At 47.3% G+C, this 19475-nt stretch overlaps 1 protein-coding gene across 9 annotated transcripts in view; it reads left to right on the forward strand.

The window, feature by feature from the left end:
• ptk2ab (protein tyrosine kinase 2ab) overlaps positions 1 to 19475 on the forward strand; it is a 54559-nt gene that overhangs the window by 17284 nt on the left and 17800 nt on the right. For 2 of the 9 annotated variants that reach the window (XM_062539594.1, XM_062539600.1), the window contains exons 3-22: positions 3118 to 3284; positions 5684 to 5771; positions 6186 to 6265; positions 6355 to 6417; positions 7653 to 7707; positions 9195 to 9335; positions 9823 to 9900; positions 10347 to 10454; positions 10950 to 11067; positions 11271 to 11313; positions 11738 to 11796; positions 13436 to 13453; positions 14037 to 14093; positions 16243 to 16340; positions 16635 to 16719; positions 16972 to 17072; positions 17725 to 17840; positions 17976 to 18076; positions 18284 to 18373; positions 18776 to 18980. In XM_062539594.1, the coding sequence (XP_062395578.1) occupies positions 3118 to 3284; positions 5684 to 5771; positions 6186 to 6265; positions 6355 to 6417; positions 7653 to 7707; positions 9195 to 9335; positions 9823 to 9900; positions 10347 to 10454; positions 10950 to 11067; positions 11271 to 11313; positions 11738 to 11796; positions 13436 to 13453; positions 14037 to 14093; positions 16243 to 16340; positions 16635 to 16719; positions 16972 to 17072; positions 17725 to 17840; positions 17976 to 18076; positions 18284 to 18373; positions 18776 to 18980 (1871 nt within the window). Of the gene's footprint in view, positions 1 to 3117; positions 3285 to 5683; positions 5772 to 6185; positions 6266 to 6354; positions 6418 to 7652; positions 7708 to 9194; positions 9336 to 9822; positions 9901 to 10346; positions 10455 to 10949; positions 11068 to 11270; positions 11314 to 11737; positions 11797 to 13435; positions 13454 to 14036; positions 14103 to 15111; positions 15133 to 16242; positions 16341 to 16634; positions 16720 to 16971; positions 17073 to 17724; positions 17841 to 17975; positions 18077 to 18283; positions 18374 to 18775; positions 18981 to 19475 lie in introns of all 9 variants that reach the window. The other 7 variants (XM_062539599.1, XM_062539601.1, XM_062539595.1 and 4 more) reach the window with 6 other exon arrangements.

A 19475-nucleotide genomic window follows, 5' to 3' on the forward strand; every position in this document is an offset into this window, starting at 1 on the left:
AAGCGGGCCAATCACAGCGTGTATAGAGTCAGTGGGTGGGCTTAACATAATGGTGACTGACATGCGACCAGAAGTTGCGACGGTAACGCATCCTGTTATTTGAAAACAAGAAGATGATTCGTTTAGCGTTATCCTATTGCGTGGAGAGGGAAGGTTACGCATCCTGCTACTTGAAAACAAGAAGATGATTCGTTTAGCGTTATCCTATTGCGGGGAGGGAATTTGAAAGGCAACTGTTTATCCCACCCCTCCGATTGAGCAGTGGCGGAGCCAGGGGGTGGCTTTGGGGACTGAAGCCCCGGATCTCACGTCAAAAGCCCCGAATCTTTTTAACGAGTCCGACTGACACAAAGTGCGTCAAAAAACACATCCATTCTTCTCGTTTACATTGCTCCGGGATTATTAGTAGCAGCGAGATGAGACCTTTATTGCATGAAAGAGCAGAAGCGGGGCTTTCCAACGAGAGACACTTGTCTGTACGATCAAGTATGAACATTTAAAAGAAAAATCACGAAGTTAAATTTACAGTCTGTTTATTTAATGATATTGCTCTGTGTTCATTAGCCTACTCTCGCTTGAATTAGGCTACTCGCGAACCTGGCATCGCACAGACATGACACGCATATCAAATGAAAGAGGAGAAACGGGGCTTTCCATTGATACCAAATACATCGATCGTTTTGTGTTATGAAAACAGACGAAGCGACAAACAAATAATAATGTCATGTAGCGTAGGCTACCATTACTCTCGTAGATACAGATACCAAATACAACCTTAGGTCATAAAACAGACGAAGTGACGGCAAAATAACTTAATTTAGCTCCACTTACCCCATGTTTTGTGTGGCATAATAACCTATGTTCATAATCCAACGTTATCTTTGCACGTTCATAATACAGTTTTGAGAGCAAACTCTGTATCCAATTCAAGACTCATATTGCATCCAAATTAGTTTGAAAAATAAACACTTTTTTGCCTTTACTTTGTTCATTGCAATGCAGTATCTTAATATTATAGATAATCATCATATGTGCACGTCATGTGTGCTATCACGCAACATCAGGTCCGATCAGCCCATGTCACAAATATGGAGCGCAAAAAGTGTCAAAAAGTCATTTTTCATCACTAGCCTAAATAGAAATGGCCATTTTTTTCTGGAAGGCACACACCCCATATCTGTACATTGCTCAGCCCCAAAGTATCCCTCCACCATGGTTCTTATATTGCCATTTTCAGAGCAGTCAGGCCTACACAACCATGAAAGTAATGTCGAGCTGTCAGCTTGCTGTGATGAGATATACATCAAAATGTAAGAATTTTTGAATTTGTATTATTTAAAAATCTAAATCAAATCAATGCAAGTATTTATACAAGATATTGTGGCAGATCTGGGTAGCCTAGACTGTGCTGGAAAAAACAATATGTAGCATGTGTGAATGGCACTTAGCCTACAATGACCAGGAGGAATGCTTCTAAGTAGAGGTAGTGAAAATGTTGCCCTTAAAACAGCCTAGCTCATAGTATTGTCTTGTGCAGGCCATGCAACTACGAATGTAGATATGAATCGGAAGGCGTTTAGGATTTGCGATGTCTTCCCTAAAGTGGACTAGAATGTAGGAAATTGCATCTAAGAAATCCAAAATTTTCTGGGGGAGAACCCCCAGACCCCCCGCTGGGCTTAAGCCCCCGATGTTCATAATGTCTGGCTCCGCCTCTGCGATTGAGCCCTGTCTACGGTGAGTGTCCAGACCCTACATCTTGATGTGGGTCTGGCTCGTCAGGCTATCGACATATTTCTCCCTCTTCATGTCCCACTGAACTGCTGGTGTTTTGCTTGAGTGTTCCACTTCTAACACTACACAGCTGCATGTTTTCTTCACCTATGGTCTTTCTGTTCTTTAATCAGGGTCCCTTTGATTCTTTCCATGTTTTGGCAAATCACCGTGTTTTCTGTAAGGTAAAATCATTGAGTTGGTGATGTATCTGGCCCATATAAGACCTGTACACATAACTGCATGCTGTCTTATATAACTGTGTAATATCTAGCTCCTTTAAATGCCACATTCATTGTAAGTTAATTTACTCCTAAATATAGACTACACATCACTATATTTAACCTACAGAGGCCATAAAGAACTTAAAGAACTTTTTTGGCTTACATGTTTATTTTCTGTGAAGACCTGAATCTGTCAACGTTTGAATATCTTGCAGTGTCGTTTGTGAAACACTTGCTGTTCTTGCTCAAAATATGTTAATGGTATGAAACCAAGCTGGCAGTCTGATTGTTGAGGACTGCAGAAAGTGCATATGAACCTGGCCAGAGTACCTGCTGCAGGTCTAAATTAGTTATACTGTAGGTCTGTGCCATTATGTGTGTTCATCTGGTTTTCTGAAGCACGGCACAGTATTCCATTTTCATTTGTGCACGAAACACTATTATATGTAAGCTGTCATACCATTGCCCATTTATTGAAGTCGTCTAAATAATTGATAAGCAGTTTTTATCAGAGACCCATGTTGAGCACTTTTACCTGTAGAGTTATACAACTATGTCACTTGTCATTTTTGGAATAATCAGCTTGCTAAATACATTATATGTGATGCTATATTGATGATATATTTTGGTATTTAAGCTAAGTGCAGTCGTTTGCAAGAAGACAAGCCTGTAGCGATTTATTATTTCTCCACTGACAGCACTAATCAGCTTGAGCTCATGCTAGCGCGACTTTGATGTAATAAATGAAGTGAAAGAAGACAAGTTTCCTGTAAGCCCTATGTGAGATCATCCATCACTGCGCCGGGCTGTCGCCTATTCCAATCAGAACAGCCAGGCATTGCCCTCACCCAGTCTCCAGCTAGACTGGTCCACATTGTACGCTTCTGTACATCAAGCCTGCAGGGTTCATTTCACAGAAATGAAATGTGAAATATTTTAACTCCTAAGAAATGTGTCATTGCATTGTATCATGTAGCATTACTGTGTTGACAGATTATGACTTAATCCCATGAAGTAAACTTGACGATCATCTTGATATAGAATTGGAGGTTTATGAAACGGGTCATAGCTGCAGCACTGTGGGCGAGCAGTGTCCTAACAGTGGTTGTTCCACACACAGGGGGTCATCCAGAAGATCCTGGACATCCACAAGGTGAAGTGCGTCTCCTGCTTCGGCCTGCGCCTCAGCCACCTCAAGACGGGCGAGGTCCACTGGCTGCACCCTGACCTGGGCGTGTCCCACGTGCGGGAGCGCTACGAGCGCATGCACCCCCAGGAGGAGTGCAGGTGAGCCGCACGATCACGACCCCCACACACCTCATCAGAGCACCTCACAGAACACACCTCACCTCACGCAGCAGAGTGGAGACGTGGTGGGGACTAGTTTATCAGAGGTGTATCGCTGGGCTCAGGGAAATGATAGTCATTCAGAATCCTCCTTCAGAGCACTAAAGCCAGAATGGTTCTACAAGGCGTATTTAGACCTGCCCAATTGCACAATTGTGAAATGGGCTCGAGGGGAAAATGCTGTGTTTATGTGGAGCAGTGATCTAAAATAAGACTTTGGTATGGAGACCCTGGGCGGCCAAGTGCTGGCCCTTTCTGCTCAGTGCTCAGGCTTAATGAAGCGCAGTAATGGCACTTTATTTAATTGCACCATTGTTGATGCTGAAAACATTGCCGTAGCGTAGCCAAGAGGGGAATCTCCCACTTTCTGCTCAGCAGTGCTCTTAATGAAGAGGCTTTTGAATCATTTATGCTACGTTGTCATTTCCAGAGGTGATTAAAGGCTGCGTTAGGCCTGTAGCCTTGTGTGGAGTCTGTGTGGAGGAGAACAGCAGCAGGCCTCATTTGGCCCACTGTGGGCCCACTCCCCCTGTACACCAGCCCAGCACTGGGGGCACAACGCTAGTGTTTAAACACAAGGGAAAGGAGGAGACGGTGCCATGCATGCCAATTAAAGCGCTCTGCCTGTTCAACCTCTGCCAGTGTTGGGTGTGTTTTGGGTGATTTGAGTGAGGATTGTGTGATCCAAAGCGGCAGCTTTAGGCGGATAAACGCGGGTGTTGAGCGCCGCGCGGCGTGGCCCCAGCTGGGGGGTGAGTCAGAGGATGCGCCAGCTGAGTCATAGCTGTAGCGCGGCCGCGTCTGTCATCACCTCTGGAGAGGACCCAGTCTGGACGTCTGGGAGCCTGGAAGTGTGCCGTGCTGCTGTGCTGCTGTGCTGCTGTGCTGCTGTGCTGCTGTGCTGTTGTGCTGTTGTGCTGTTGTGCTGTTGTGCTGTTGTGCTGTTGTGCTGCTGTGCTGCTGTGCTGCTGTGCTGCTGTGCTGTTGTGCTGTTGTGCTGTTGTGCTGTTGTGCTGGGCCCTGCAGTGAAGGGAGCATCCATGAAGGCAGCACAAGTCACTGCACTGGTATGGCATCTATCTCATGTGTGCACACGCTCTGGACCCTGACTGGCTGCCTCTTCTGTGTTCACTTTCAAAACAGTCATAGGCATCCGTTAGGTGAGATGTATTTGTATGCCAGGATTAAAGCTTCAGGCTTACGCTTGATGTGAGAAAAACAGTGTTGCATGCACAACACATGTAGGACACGGTGCTTGCACACAGACTAGAGTCAGGGTTCTGGTTATTGATGTTCCATTGCTCTCGGCAGGGGAACATACACCTGTAATTTCCAATTAAGCATGTAGAGCAGTGAATGTGTTTGCCCCCCCGGCAGGTGACACAGGTGACCCATTCCCCCTCATGCCTGTAATGTTCTCAGTCCTCGGAGGCTGCGGTTGATCACAGAGTCCAGGTGAGACACAGGATCAGTCAGCCGTTTGAAATGCCTGCTGATGACTCATATCGCCTGGGCACGTATCACAAAGGCTTTTCCGCCAGACCGGCTGTATCTTAGCGAAACACTCCCTGATCGCTTTGATCGCTGCCATATGCGGGAGTGGTCGAGCCCAGGCCTCCACGAGCTCACTTGGAGAGGCTGCTCACGCGCCCGCCGAGGTGCCCGTCTCCAGCAGGCTGAGTGGGTGTTTAACCCTGAGCTTGACTTTGTGAGCCTTCAGCACACGGTGCTGCGCAAGGCGCTCTGGAACAAAGTGCTCATCAGTGTCTTGTCTGACAAATGCCTCTGTTCAAACAACCCCTGTGCCAGCCTCTGTGATAATGGGGAAGCAGGGGGGGGGGGGGGGGGGGGGCGGAGAGAGCGGTCAGTATTCCGCAGAAAGGCGTCCACTTAGGGACCACTTTCAGCAAATTAGCCGGCCAATAAAGGAGGCAGGGTGGATGCTTCAGTGAAAGTGAGGGTTTTCTTTCGAGTTGGCTCAGTGTGTGCGCTGCATGTTAAAATGCTCCCCTGGTGCTGTGTGTAGTGTGCTGTGCTGTGCACCTGCTGTGCTAAGCTGCCTGACACCAGTGGGAACCTCAGCTCAGAGTCCCTCCCTCACCTCCTCCACAGTTACTGAGCCCAGATTAACACCACCGAGAACCTCCCAGCCCACACAACACTGCCTTTAAACATCCCCTCAAGTAAGAACTTAGAACCGTCCCCTGAAGTGAGAACCTAGAACCATCCCCTGAAGTAAGAACCTAGAACCGTCCCCTGAAGTAAGAACCTAGAACCGTCCTCTGAAGCCTGCCTGTCTAAAGCTCCAGTGTTGTTTGTTTGTTTGTTTGTTTGTTTAGGTATGAGCTGCGGATACGCTACTTGCCCAAAGGATTCCTGAACCAGTTCACAGAAGACCAGCCCACGCTCAACTACTTCTATCACCAGGTGAGTCACACATCAGTGCACTGCTCTCTCTCTCTCTCCGTAAACGCTGGGCTGCTCGGTGGCGGAGACGGCAGCTTCGCGGCGTGTGGCTGACGAGTGAAAATAGGTCGCCCCGCTCAGCCTGAATCCTCAGCGGATGGTGCCGCAGCTGACGTTAGAGCAGGATACTGCCAATACTGCACAGTCATTGCAGGACATATGAGACTGGACCACAGGCAATCCTCATGCATCTTCACCACGTCTTCACACGGTGTGTCCTGGTCACCAGCTCTGAAGCGCTGATCTTTGGAAGCGCTGGAAGTTAAATGAGTAGCGTCTGAACACCAATCCCTAATCACCACACACTGCTTCCTCAGTGATCTCACTTTCTAACATCCACACACTCCATGCTTAGACCCATGCTTTCTCTTACAGGTTAAAAGTGACTATATCATGGAAACAGGGGATCAGGTAGATCAGGACATTGCACTTAAACTGGGCTGTCTTGAGATCAGGTAAGAATGACACAGCATTTAAGAATGACAACATTGAACAACCTAGTGTGTCCTATTTATTGGTGTTGTCCATTTGTTTTTCTCTGCAGGAGGTTTTTTCGGGACATGAGAGGGAATGCACTGGACAAGAAGTCCAATTATGAATTATTAGAGTAAGTTCAGCATTCTTACATTAAATATGTAAGAATTTACATGTAAATAAGAAGAAATACATATTCTATTACAATGCAATGTTTTGTACAATGAGTTGTTTTCAGGTAGTAACAATGGTCCCAGTGTGCTTAATTTGCACTCTGTAGCTCCCCGCCACACATGTTCAGGGGCGCTGTTGTTCTCTCTTGTGCTAAGCCATACCACACTACATGTGCTCTCTGCGCTGTGCACTCTGTACCTCCCAGCCACACATGTTCAGGGGCGATGTTGTTCTCTCTTGTGCTAATACCACACATGTTCAGGGGCGCTGTTGTTCTCTCCTGTGCTAAGCCATGCCACACTACATATACTCTCTGCACTGTGCACTCTGTAGCTCCCCACCACACATGTTCAGGGGCGCTGTTGTTCTCTCCTGTGCTAAGCCATGCCACACTACATATACTCTCTGCGCTGTGCAAGTTGTAGCTTCATTGCCAGGTGTGAAGCAAATATGGGTCAGCGTGAATTAACAGCCTGGTGAAGCGTGCTGTGCTCTATTTATAACCAGAAATCGAATTGACACACACACACACACACACACACACACACACACACACACACACACACACACACACACTTCCTGCAGCGTGGTGCTGCTCTGCTGTGCCTTCACTGGTGCGTTAGCATTCGTTTTAAGATGTGCATGTCTTGCGCTGTAGCTGGAAGACTGAAAATGGAGCTCTCTGAGGTCCGCTTTGTGAAGTCGTCTGGCTCCATTGTGGCCATTATAAACTGCAGCTGTCCACACTGTGCTAGGGTGACTGCTGCAGGGTGTCTCGGCTAGTCCTTGGTCTGAGTCTGGTGGTGGCTAAATCTTATCAGCAGTCATCTGCCAGTGTTGAGTAAACATCTCGCTGTCCCACTCTCGTTGGCACAATGATGCATTAGCACAGACCACCAGCTAAGGGTGTGCGCCTCGCTCCACTCAGCTAGACAAGGACTGGTGCCACCGCACCGTCTATACAGATGCTAATGCCGTCTCATGGTCAGTCCCCTCCGTCTGGACAGAGACCGGACAGCTGAGATGGTCACACTAAATCATGTGTCTCCCCACAAGCTGCTCGTATGCTAATGTCACGTTAGCGCAGCCGCTGAATTTCAATGAGGATTCCAGCGCGTGCCGCGTAGCGTCGTGGCATGCCGTGTCCTCAGTTAGCCCCGGGCACTGAGCGCTGTCTTGTTCTGACTCCAACAGAAAGGACGTGGGACTGAGAAGATTCTTCCCCAAGGGGCTGCTGGAGTCTGTCAAGGTGAGTTTCTCAGCAGAATGCTAATAGCAGCAGTCTGGGGATAAGCAGAGACTATTTCAGATAGGAGCTCCAGCAGATTCTGTGTCATTAGGTGGCTGATAAAGAGCCGGGCCTGTCTCATCCCCACACAGCCGCTCACACACAGGCTCAGGATCAGTCATACTCACTCACTGGATTACTCAGGCAGGGCTCAGCAAGGGAAAGCTACAGTACGTCTGATTCAGCGTCAGCAGTTTCCCTCACACAGAATCAAGCACTTAAACATTCTCTTTCTCTGACACACACAAACACACACACACAGACACTCATACTCACTCACTCTCTCTCACATACACACACACACACACACACACACACACGTACAGTTTTTGCCCAAGGCTTGTTGTGTGTGTTCTGGAGAATGGCATGCAATAGCTATCAATTTTTCACTCGTCTGTTTCTCTCTACCATACACTGCCATCCCAACGGAGATTGTCTCTGCTCACACTAGACTTCAAATTCTGCATGAATACACACATTTGTATTTGTGTGTGTGTGTGTATGTGTATGTGTGTGTCTGTGTATGTTGTTATATGTTATAATGTTAACATGTTTTTCAATAATAACATGAAAATGATGATGTCATTCGAGAATTACAAAAAATGTACAATAGTTTGCTTACAACCCATCTGGGTGCTTTTGGATGAATGTTTGAGTGTCTGCGTGTTTGTGTGTGCATGAATATTTGAGTGTGTGTGTGTGTGTGTGTGTGTGTGTGTGTGTGTGTGTGTGTGTGTGTGTGTGTGTGTGTGTGTGTGTGTGTGTGTGTGTGTGTGTGTGTGTGCGCGTGTGTGTGTGCGTGTGTGCGCCTGTGTGCGCCTGTGTGCCTGTGTGCATGCTTTGGAAGATCTGTGAACCCCAGGCTGTGTGAGGCTCCAAAGGGACAGGCACCTTTTTTTCCTCCTGATCACATCTCCTGAGAATACAGAACACACACACACACACACACACAGATGTTGCTCCCCTGTACAGCTGCTCCAGGCATCTGTTAGTGGTGACAGGCAACGCATTGATATGTCAATGCAAGCAGTGCTTCAAAAGAACATTTGGTAGATTCAAAATCTCATTACATAGATCTCGCCTTGATTGTTAGAGGTTAATTAGCCTTGTGCAAATTGATGCTTCATAGTGTTGTTTACATAATTACTCCCGCACAGGCACACACCGTATTCACAACTTCATCACTCATGTAAATGACTTCAGGTCCTTGGGTTCATTAATTTAAATCACTGAAAGCCTTTAGAATTCAAATGATAGATATGCTGCTCAGTCAACATTATTGTGCATTCTTCATTAGTATTTTGATTGGGTGTTTATATGACTATAAATGGTTGATAATTGATTGCACTCCCTGTATATTCTTAAGAAATACCAATTTGACCGAGTCATCTGTCATTAAAATGAAGCCATTGTCTTGCTTGCTGTCTCACTGCCTTTTCTCTCCTTAGGCAAAAACACTGCGCAAGTTGATCCAGCAGACCTTCAAACAGTTTGCCAATCTCAACGATGCACAGTGCATCCTCAAGTTCTTTGAGATCCTTTCGCCAATCCACAGATTTGACAAAGAATGTTTGAAGTGTGCTCTGGGGGTAAGTCTTACTGAATTGTTTGTGTTTTAGGAAATGATACGGCTGTCATTGTTTCCTTTGCTTCCTCTCTAAAGCTGTGTACCCAGTAGTAGGGTGTGTGTGCGCTAGAATATCATTATATGAGGCCTTCCTTAGCTTGTCTTGGGATGTGTGGTAAGAGTTTGTGTCAGATGTCAGATCACAGGACTAATGTGTGCTAATCTGTGTCCTGTATGGACAACTGGGTTTATGGGGAGGGCGTGGAGGGTGTCTCTGGATAGTCCTCTCTGAGTCAGAATCAGGTGATTCACAGTCACCTGTTCAGTGTCAGAAAGCTCCTCCACAGTGACATCTGTTGGTTAAATCAATGATAATCAGGTAGAGAAGTGGTGTGTTGGGACTCCTCCTGGTGCATGTATCCCAACAGCCCTGTGTGTCCACTGAGCACTGTGTTTAAAGCTGCTGTGTGTGTGGTATTCAACTGGAGCTGTGTGTGTTCCTCTCCCAGTCCAGCTGGGTCATATCAGTGGAGCTGGTCATCGGCCCTGAGGAGGGCATCAGTTACCTCACAGACAAGGGCTCCACTGTAAGCACATCTGCACCTGTCTGTCTGTCTGTCTGTCTGTCTGTCTGTCTGTCTGTCTGTCTGTCTGTCTGTCTGTTAAGCATCACTCCACTGCTCTTCATGAAATACTGTGCATGCTACAAAATTTTAACTTATCTGTACAGCTATTTGCACAGTTTGACTTTGCCCCCGTCACAATTTTTTTTTAAAAACGTGTTGTTGGTGAAAATGAACATATATTTTCCATGAAATAGTCAAATTTGACATTTGACTGTCCTTTTTGCAGCTAAATATGAGATGATGAGATTTGCAGATTATCACATTCTGTTTTTATTTGCATTTACACATTTGTCTCTGATTTGGGGGTTGTAGATAGTTTTTCCTGGTTGTGTCTGGATGTGTATTTCTATGGCCCACACTGCTGACCGAGCACTCACTGACCCCTCTCTGTCCTGTGTCACCTGCAGCCCACACACCTGGCCAACTTCACGCAGGTGCAGAGCATCCAGTACTCGGGCCTGGAGGAGCGCGAGAGGAAGGGCATGCTGCTGCTGGACGTGGCCGGTGCCCCAGAGGTGACCAGCGCAGTCACACACACACACACACACACACACACACACACACACACACACACACACACACACACACACACACACACACACACACACACACACACACACACACACACACACACACACACACACACACACACACACACACACAATATATAGGACCATAGAGGACTTCTACAGAATGCACAGTCACACACACACACAATATAGGACCATATAGCACTTTTACAGAATGCACAGTCACACACACACACACACATACAAGCAATATAGGACCATAGAGGACCTTAACAGAATGCGCAGTCACACACACACACACACACAAGCAATATAGGACCGTATAGGACCTTTACAGAACGTTGGAAAGATTTGACAGGAATATTATTTACAGAAATATTGCTGTGTGTGCATCTGTGTGCTATATTAGCGTAAGAGTTTGTAGTGGGTGGTTGTACTGAATGGGTCATTCTTGTCATGATTCCCCTTTCCCTCCATCAGCCTCTGACGATCATCACGTCGTGTCTGACCACAGCGGAGAACCTGGCTGACCTGATCGATGGCTACTGCCGCCTGGTCCACGGGGCGTCGCGGTCCTTCATCGTCCGAGTGCACAAAGGTGAAGCTCCTCTCCTCCTCCGGCTCTCTGTGGTCACTTCTTTCTCTCTCCTTGTCTGTCCCGTGTCGTAGTCGGCCCGGTCACACTCGTACTGGCGCGCCTGTGCCCCAGGCTGGGCAGCGCTGGCACTGATCTCTTTTCACACTTCGGCTCCAAGCGGAGTGGCCTGCACTCACATGTGTGCTCTGTTCTTGACCCAACAGAGGGAGAGAGAGCCCTGCCCTCCATTCCCAAATCCACCGCAAAGTAAGTGCCTTTTAACGTGCCCCTTAAATCTCCCAAGTTATAAACACCCAGACTGAACGTAGTCCTGAGCTCAGTGTTATGAGTGTGTGTGTGCGTGTGTGTGTGTGTAGTAGTTAGTAGTAGTGGCCTTTGTCGACTACCTCCTGTCCTGTCCTGTCCTGTCCTGTCCTGTCCTGTCCTGTCCTTGGCTGGACCATGAGGAATTTGTCTGTGTGTTGCCAGGCGGAGGCTGGCCCTCCTCCCACTCTGTCTGAACCCCCAGGTCTCAGCCCGCCCCCTCAGTGTGTTTCAACTGTCCAACGGCCACACACTGGAGCTCTCTCTCTCTTTCCCTCTCTCTCTCTCCCTCTCTCTGATCAGTGTGTGTGTGTGAGTGTGTGTGCAGGATGTATAGTCTTCATCTGCTCCCACCTGTGCTCCACAGAGTGTCCAACCATGACAAGCGCTTAGAGGGGGTCAGGACGAGGGCCATCTCCGTCTCAGGTAAGAGCGCACGCCGAGGCCACCGCAGCAACGCACGCCTCATCTCAGGTCACAGCACTGGCCAGTGCAGCCTGATGGGCTTCCACATCGTAAACAAGACTGGACTTTCAGCCACATCTATTCAGTCAAGGAATTTAGGTGTTATTTTCAGATCAACAGTTATTTCTTTCCATAGATGACTTGATACCATGCAGTGTAGTGTAAGATATGTTGGTTTGATGTCTTGGTTACTCTCCTTTTTTACACTGGTGTTGGGCCATATCTGGTACAATTGCAATAGTCCTATGAAGTGATATGTGATAGATATTTATGTAATAATAGTCCCATGTAGTGATGAGTGAGTGATAGATAGATAGATAGATAGATAGATAGATAGACAGACAGATAGACAGATAGACAGATAGATGTGATGTTTGTGACGGGCGTCTGAGATGAGGAGTGGGAATGTGGAGACTGAGATGAGGAGTGGGAATGTGGAGACTGAGATGAGGAGTGGGAATGTGGAGACTGAGATGAGGAGTGGGAATGTGGAGGCGAAGCCCTCTGACTTTGGGCCAGTCAGCGCCACTGCAGAGTCGTGCCCAGAATAATGGATGTGTCTTACCCAGCGATATCTATGGCAAACACCCACAGAGCCCCAGCTTAGATGAGAGATTTGCAGATTTGCAGTTTTGACATTTACTCTGACATTTGTGCTGTGTGAGCGAGGTCTTCAAGGACACAGCAGTTGGGGATGTGTACAAAGGGAAGATGGCAGACATCACAGCCATTTTGGAATTGAACTGTAGCGAGAGATGATGAGGAAGAAACAAAGACTACAACACCCACAATATGGATTTGTAGCAGCTGTATGGTATATGGCCTTTATATCTATGGTATGGCCTTTTGGCTATCCGTACATGTATACTATTTGATCGTGAAATGTTGGAAGAAAAAAGTATAGAATAACTTAGACCTTTTGTTAGTAAACAATGGTATACCAGAGAGGGTTAAAGCGGATAGTAATGAAGGATCTTTGGGTATACAGTAGATTGTGATACACAGAAGTCTCACATAGTCAAGCAGATGCAAGTATTGGCTGGAAATGCTGTGTGCATGCATGTGCCAGTTGAGTGTGCATTGGAGGATGGCGATGTGGATCACAGGAGTCAGGTGTTTGGCCTGTGTGACGATGTCCCACTGGGCAGTTGGGGGGGTCATCACCTCCGCTGCTCTACTTCTGCTGACCTGCGCCGACCTCTACTGCTCTCACAGCCGCAGCGCCGCCATCTTGATGACATGGTGTGGGAGGCCTGTGCTTCTCTGTCTCTGGGTCTAACCTTCACTTCTTCCTCTGGCTCCCTAAAGAGTCCTTTCTCATTTCTCATTTCCTTCACATTTGTCAGCAGATGTCTCCTTCATTACGGCACAGTTCATCTACTCTCAAATGCGGCCTCTCCTACTCTGTTCTCTCTCTCTCTCTCTCTCTCTCTCTCTCTCTCTCTCTCTCTCTCTCTCCCCCCCTTCTAGTTCCATGATCATGCCTTGTGTTCCTCATCTCTCATGTCTCTGATTGACCCTCTGGATCTCCTATTCTGACCTCTTGTTTCTCTGTGTTTCTCTCTGACCCCTAATCTTTGCATGCTGCATGGACCTGCAGAGGACATAAGCGGGGACGGTAATGTTTTGCTTCTTATCTGTGTGTGTGTGTGTGTGTGTGTGTGTGTGTGTGTATAGTGTGTGGTGTGTGTGTGTGTGTTTGCTTTGTTCACTGAGACATAAAGAACATCTGTTTTTGTCACTACCTTTGAAAGTAATAGGTTAATGATAAGAATGTGGTCAACTGATGGTGTGAGTGAATACAGTCAGGAATCCTGTTGTCTTCCAGCCAGCGATCCCTTCACTCTTAGCTCATTCCACAATCTCATCTCGCAGCATGGAAACACTTCCTAGAGAGCTAACGGGGTGACACCATGACTTAATGTGTTGTTCCAGATGGCACTTCTCTGACAGAGGGGAAAAAACACATTCTTCTCTCTCTCTCTATCGCTCTCCCTCACATCCTTCGCTCCCCTCTGCTCAGCTTAAATGCATCGGCTTGGTTGAGCAGCTTTTACTTTGCTGCCGAGCCGAGCCAAATCATCAAGGTGCTGAGTGTGAGTGTGTGAGTGTGTATGTGTGTGTTTGTTTGTTTGTTTGTTTGTGTTTTTCTAGGCATGGCGTGCAGAGGCATCAACTGTCATGTCTTTGTGTGTTGACAGAAACGGATGACTACGCTGAGATCATAGATGAGGAGGACACCTACACCATGCCATCCAGTAAGTGCAGTGAGTGCTGTTCACACCTGTGAACGTTTCTTTATTTGGAAGTCAGAATTTGAAACCACTCTCTCTGAAATACCTACCATCTCCGATGCCTTTGGTGTGTGTGTGTGTGTGTGTGCGCGCTTGTGTGTGTGTGTGTATGTGTGAGTGTGCATGTGCGAGCGCACAGCAAGCCTTAACCTAGATTCATAGTGTTTGTTCTACTTTCCCGCTGTTTGTGTCTGTGGGCTCGCTGTGCTGTTCTGTCCTAAAGGATCTGTGCCTTTGGTGTTACGGTTTGTGCTGAAGCTTTAAATCAGTACCTTCAGCTCCATGCCCTGTTGGATCTGCTCCCGCGGCATCTCTCTCTCTTGACTACAGATGTGTTGGGCTCTTCCTGCACCATATGATACATTTTTGGACTTCACCAAGAGTCCCAGATTTTGTATGTAATAAACCAGAAAGAAGCCAAGTGCTCTTTGACGCTGTGTAAATGTGAGGGTAGCCGTAACTCTGGTCATGGGGACGGGTTGTGTCGCTAGACTGCTAGCTGCTGTGTCCCTGCTGCCTGCGGTGGCCGTGTCTCTGTGGGGGAGGCGCTCTGTGTGCCGCAGTCCCACTGCTGGGGGCAGCGCTGACGTAGCCTCTACCCCCCTCAACAGCCCGTGTGCCCTGAGAGTGTCTGCGTGAGCTGCAGGCATCTGGGCTCTGGTCACACCCAGCCGAGAACGAGCTCCGGTCCCCAGCGTGACCCGTCGCCCCCGCGCTAAATGCTAACAATGGCAAGGTGTCGCCCGCACGCTCCACATTAACACCGTGAACTAGAAACTGGCCTTGGCGTGTGAGGAATGCCACCCTCTTGCCCTCCCCCGTGCCCCGACACACACACAGGGCTTGGTTGCCTCTCTGAGCAGTAGCACAGGTTTACATGTTGTATCATTTGATAACCCAGCAAAAGCAAGTGACTCTCTCTATTTAATTATTGATGTGTATATATGCAATGTTGTTTCCCTTTGCATCATCTGCTATGAAGAGTACTATGGATTAGATGAAGGTAAAGGTCTCTCTTTCTCCCCTCCCCTCTCTTTTGTATTTGCAGTGTGGTTGTTGATCGTGATAGTGTGCGTTCTTGATTGTGGATTTTCATTTGTGATCTTGATATTGTTTTATTCCATGTTTAGTCTTTTAGGCCTCACCCTTCACTAAGTGGACATTTGTTTGTAGAACACTAAAGCTCTTGCGCTCACATACGCAGGGGGACTGAGATCTAACCAAAGCTCCAGTTCAAATCCAACTTGTGCTTATTTTTTCGTGCACAGTCTCCAACTCTCCCTCACTCTTCCTGTCTCTTGACACTTTTTCCATCACATAGATGAAATTCAAAAATCCAAATATGCTATTAGAAATGCTATTTTAAAAGTACATGGGGAAGAGGTGACACTACAACACAACACTATATCAACATCATTTGTGTGTGCATGCAATCAAAAAAGAAAACTTGTTTTCAAATGCAGGTTTTGCATGACATTGAAAGAATGCCCCCCCCCCCCCCCCCCCTGTTTTCACCAGACCCCCAAGTGCATGGTTTATGGTCAAAGTGACGTGGTCCTGTGTTTCCCTGGATGAGTAGAGTAGTGTTTAGACTATCTGACCAGCACAGTGGCACCTTCTGCTCCATGTCTGCCCCACAGTGTAGTGTAGCGGGCGCTTTTCTGTGTAGGACAGGAGACGAGCGGAGAGGCCAGTCTGATCTGAAGAGACTGTTCTCAGCCCTTACTGGGTTACTCACTGGACTCCATATGCCACTGAGAGCTGCTGATGAGTGTGTGAGCAGCTGGTGTGGAGTGTTAAAGAAGGGGCCTTCTCTATACAGAGGTGCCTGATGCAGAGGTTCCTTTTGATTTGAGTTCTCCACCATAACCCTGCATGTTTGTGCTGTGGATTCGAATTGAACGTGACTTTTTTTTTAAGTTACAGGTGCCTGTGTGTGTTTTGATAGAAAGTGTGTGTGTGTGTGTGTGTGTGTGTGTGTGTGTGTGTGTGTGTGTGTGTTGATGTGCCCTGGCCTCTGTACCATGCTCCTCCTTGCCTAGAGCAGCCGTACTGGAGCAGTGAGGGTGTGTAGGTGTGTGGTGTTGCTCACAGCTGACTGTGTTCTCCGCAGCCCGAGATTATGAGATCCAGAGGGACCGGATCGAGCTGGGCCGCTGCATTGGGGAGGGTCAGTTTGGAGACGTCCACCAAGGAGTATACCTCAGCACGGTACAGCACACACACAACCACGCCCTTCAAAATCTCCATCAGCACAGCACCATGATACAGCACCACTGCCTTCCAGCACATTCATCACTTAAAGTCTCTGCAACCACACACTAAGTATCTTTCCAAAGAAACATACGACATTAGTCTGGTGTTTGAATGGGGTTCTCATTAACACAGATGAATTATTCCATCATCCCATCCTCTGTAGAGTGGAGTTACGGGAATAGTAATGAATGGTGCTGCCCTGTTTGCCAGTTGTAGTTGTGATCAGTGTTGCTGTGTTGTTTCTCCCAGGAGAACCCTGCGCTGGCGGTAGCCATTAAGACGTGCAAGAACTGCACCTCAGACAGCGTGCGGGAGAAGTTCCTGCAGGAGGCCTGTGAGTCATTACCCTCTACACTACCCTCTTAGTGCACATTACCCTCTACACTACCCTCTTAGTGCACATTAGTCTCTACACTACCCTCTTAGTGCACATTAGTCTCTACACTACCCTCTTAGTGCACATTACCCTCTACACTACCCTCTTAGTGCACATTAGTCTCTTCATGTGCTGGACTTCCTTTTGAGTGTCTGTCAAGTGTGTAATGCTGTGTGTGTGTGTGTGTGTGTGTGTGTGTGTCTCTCACAGTGACCATGCGGCAGTTTGATCACCCCCACATTGTGAAGCTGATTGGCGTGATCACAGAGACTCCTGTGTGGATCATCATGGAGCTGTGTACCCTGGGTGAGGTGAGCATTAATGGGGACAGTGAGGAGGGAACTTGATGAGGTCCTTTCATTTACACCAGGTAGTGTGTCTGCTATTTCACACAATTGATGATGTCACAAGAGCAAAGCTCTCAAAATGTTCTTTGAGGTTGACCTCTGACCACTGTTTTTTTTTCAATGTATTCACTATTAAATGTAGTCTCAGATCACTGTGGGATGATTTCTGTCTGAATCCTGTATGTTTGACAATGCAATGGTTTTGGCTGCCACCTAGTGGTGCTGTGTGGTTATGTTTGTATTGTTTCCATGGAGAAGAACTACTTAGTGGAGAAGCTCCTGTGCTAATGTCCTGTGGGGAAACTCCTGTGCTAATGTCCTGTGGGGAAACTCCTGTGCTAATGTCCTGTGGAGAAGCTCCTGTGCTAACGTACTGTGGGGAAACTCCTGTGCTAATGTCCTGTGGAGAAGCTCCTGTGCTAACGTACTGTGGGGAAACTCCTGTGCTAATGTCCTGTGGAGAAGCTCCTGTGCTAATGTCCTGTGGAGAAGCTCCTGTGCTAATGTCCTGTGGAGAAGCTCCTGTGCTAATGTCCTGTGGAGAAGCTCCTGTGCTAATGTCCTGTGGGGAAGCTCCTGTGCTAATGTCCTGTGTTTACTGTCCTCTGTCTTGCAGCTCCGCTCCTTCCTCCAGGTCAGGAAGTACAACCTGGACCTGGCCTCACTCATCCTCTTCTCCTACCAGCTCAGCGCCGCGCTGGCCTACCTGGAGAGCAAGCGCTTTGTACATAGGTCAGCTGGACTCTTCTCACCACCAGACGTCTCTTACACTTGTCCCTGAGTTTCTCTTTTATTCTTCTAATAAAGACCCTCACTACTTTGGTAGTTTGAGCGGTGTTTGATCTGATCATGTGTGTTCTTTAACAGAGATATAGCTGCTAGAAATGTCCTGGTGTCCAACATGGATTGTGTGAAGCTGGGAGACTTTGGCCTGTCAAGATACATGGAGGATAGTTCATATTATAAAGGTACATCTTCAGAGCTTATTTTGAATTGAAAATGTAATTGAAAATAAGTATGCATATGGCTGTATGAAGACTGCCTTCTACTTCAGTGCTTCAGCATAAGTCTGTTGTTTTTGCCAGGTCTTGGTTTACATTGACTGCATGTTCTCTGTAATCTTGAATGTGCAAAGTATTTTGCTGCCTAAGGCTAACCCTGTCATCTCTTCTCAGCTTCTAAAGGGAAACTTCCAATTAAATGGATGGCACCAGAATCCATAAACTTCAGACGTTTTACCTCAGCCAGTGACGTGTGGATGTTTGGTGAGTCTGTCTTGCTATGTCTGTATCTGTCTCATCACATAAGTTCCTTGAGTGGTATCTAAATCATCTAAAAACGGCAGCATAGTTATAGAATTATGCAAAATCGTGTAGTTTGAGCCCTGCTTAAATTAAATGTCAGAAAAAATGCATAGTCTAAAGTCTAACTCAAGCTAACTTAATAGCTATACAACATCTATTAGCAAATGTAATACCATGGGCAAGATCATGAGTACACACAGCTGTGGATCAGTTCAGAGCTGTCAAATGCTTTAGCTTTAGCTCATGAACGAGAACTTATTTCATAGACTGACTTTTGACTTTTCCCAGCATGTAAATTAGGGCCCACTGTCTGTACCATTGGCAGTGAATAGATTGATTAGGCATATTTCCCTCTCTTGCTAGGTGTCTGCATGTGGGAGATCCTCATGTATGGGGTTAAGCCCTTCCAGGGGGTGAAGAACAATGACGTCATCGGCCGTATCGAAAATGGCGAACGGCTAGCCATGCCCCACAACTGCCCCCCTACCCTCTACAGCCTGATGACCAAGTGCTGGGCCTACGACCCCAGCAAGAGACCTCGCTTCACCGAGCTCAAGGCTCAGCTCTGGTCAGTGCCTTCTGTTTAGGACTCACACAACCGTTAACATGATCATAAACCAAGCAAGGTTGTTTAGTGCTCTTAACACTCCATCATTACTGTTGGAGGTTGAAAAGCAGGATTTTAAATATTTATGAATGTATTTACAATGCCCATGTATGGAAACTGGCCTGAAGGTTGTTTTTGACCTAGTGCTGGTTTCATTTTTGGACTCTGGAGGGCGCTGTTCAGCTCAGTGTAGTAGGGAGTGGATGTAGTGATTCAGGTGAAGTTCTCTATAAAGTGACGCAGAGTCACACATCCGATTAGATTTTTTTGAGGAACTCGCCAATCCCTGACTCAAGTCAACCACAATCCAAGTTCGTCCTGCACCACTGTACTAGGATCAGTGCTTGCCCACAAGCTCTTAAAGGTGACGTGAGCGCAGAAACTGACCTCAGGTCAGGCGTCTCCCTGAGCCGTGACTCACTCCGTGCCCGTCTACGGTGCTTCCTGTCTGGGGAT

Source organism: Sardina pilchardus, chromosome 6 (genome assembly GCF_963854185.1).
Source record: "Sardina pilchardus chromosome 6, fSarPil1.1, whole genome shotgun sequence".
Taxonomy (NCBI): domain Eukaryota; kingdom Metazoa; phylum Chordata; class Actinopteri; order Clupeiformes; family Clupeidae; genus Sardina; species Sardina pilchardus.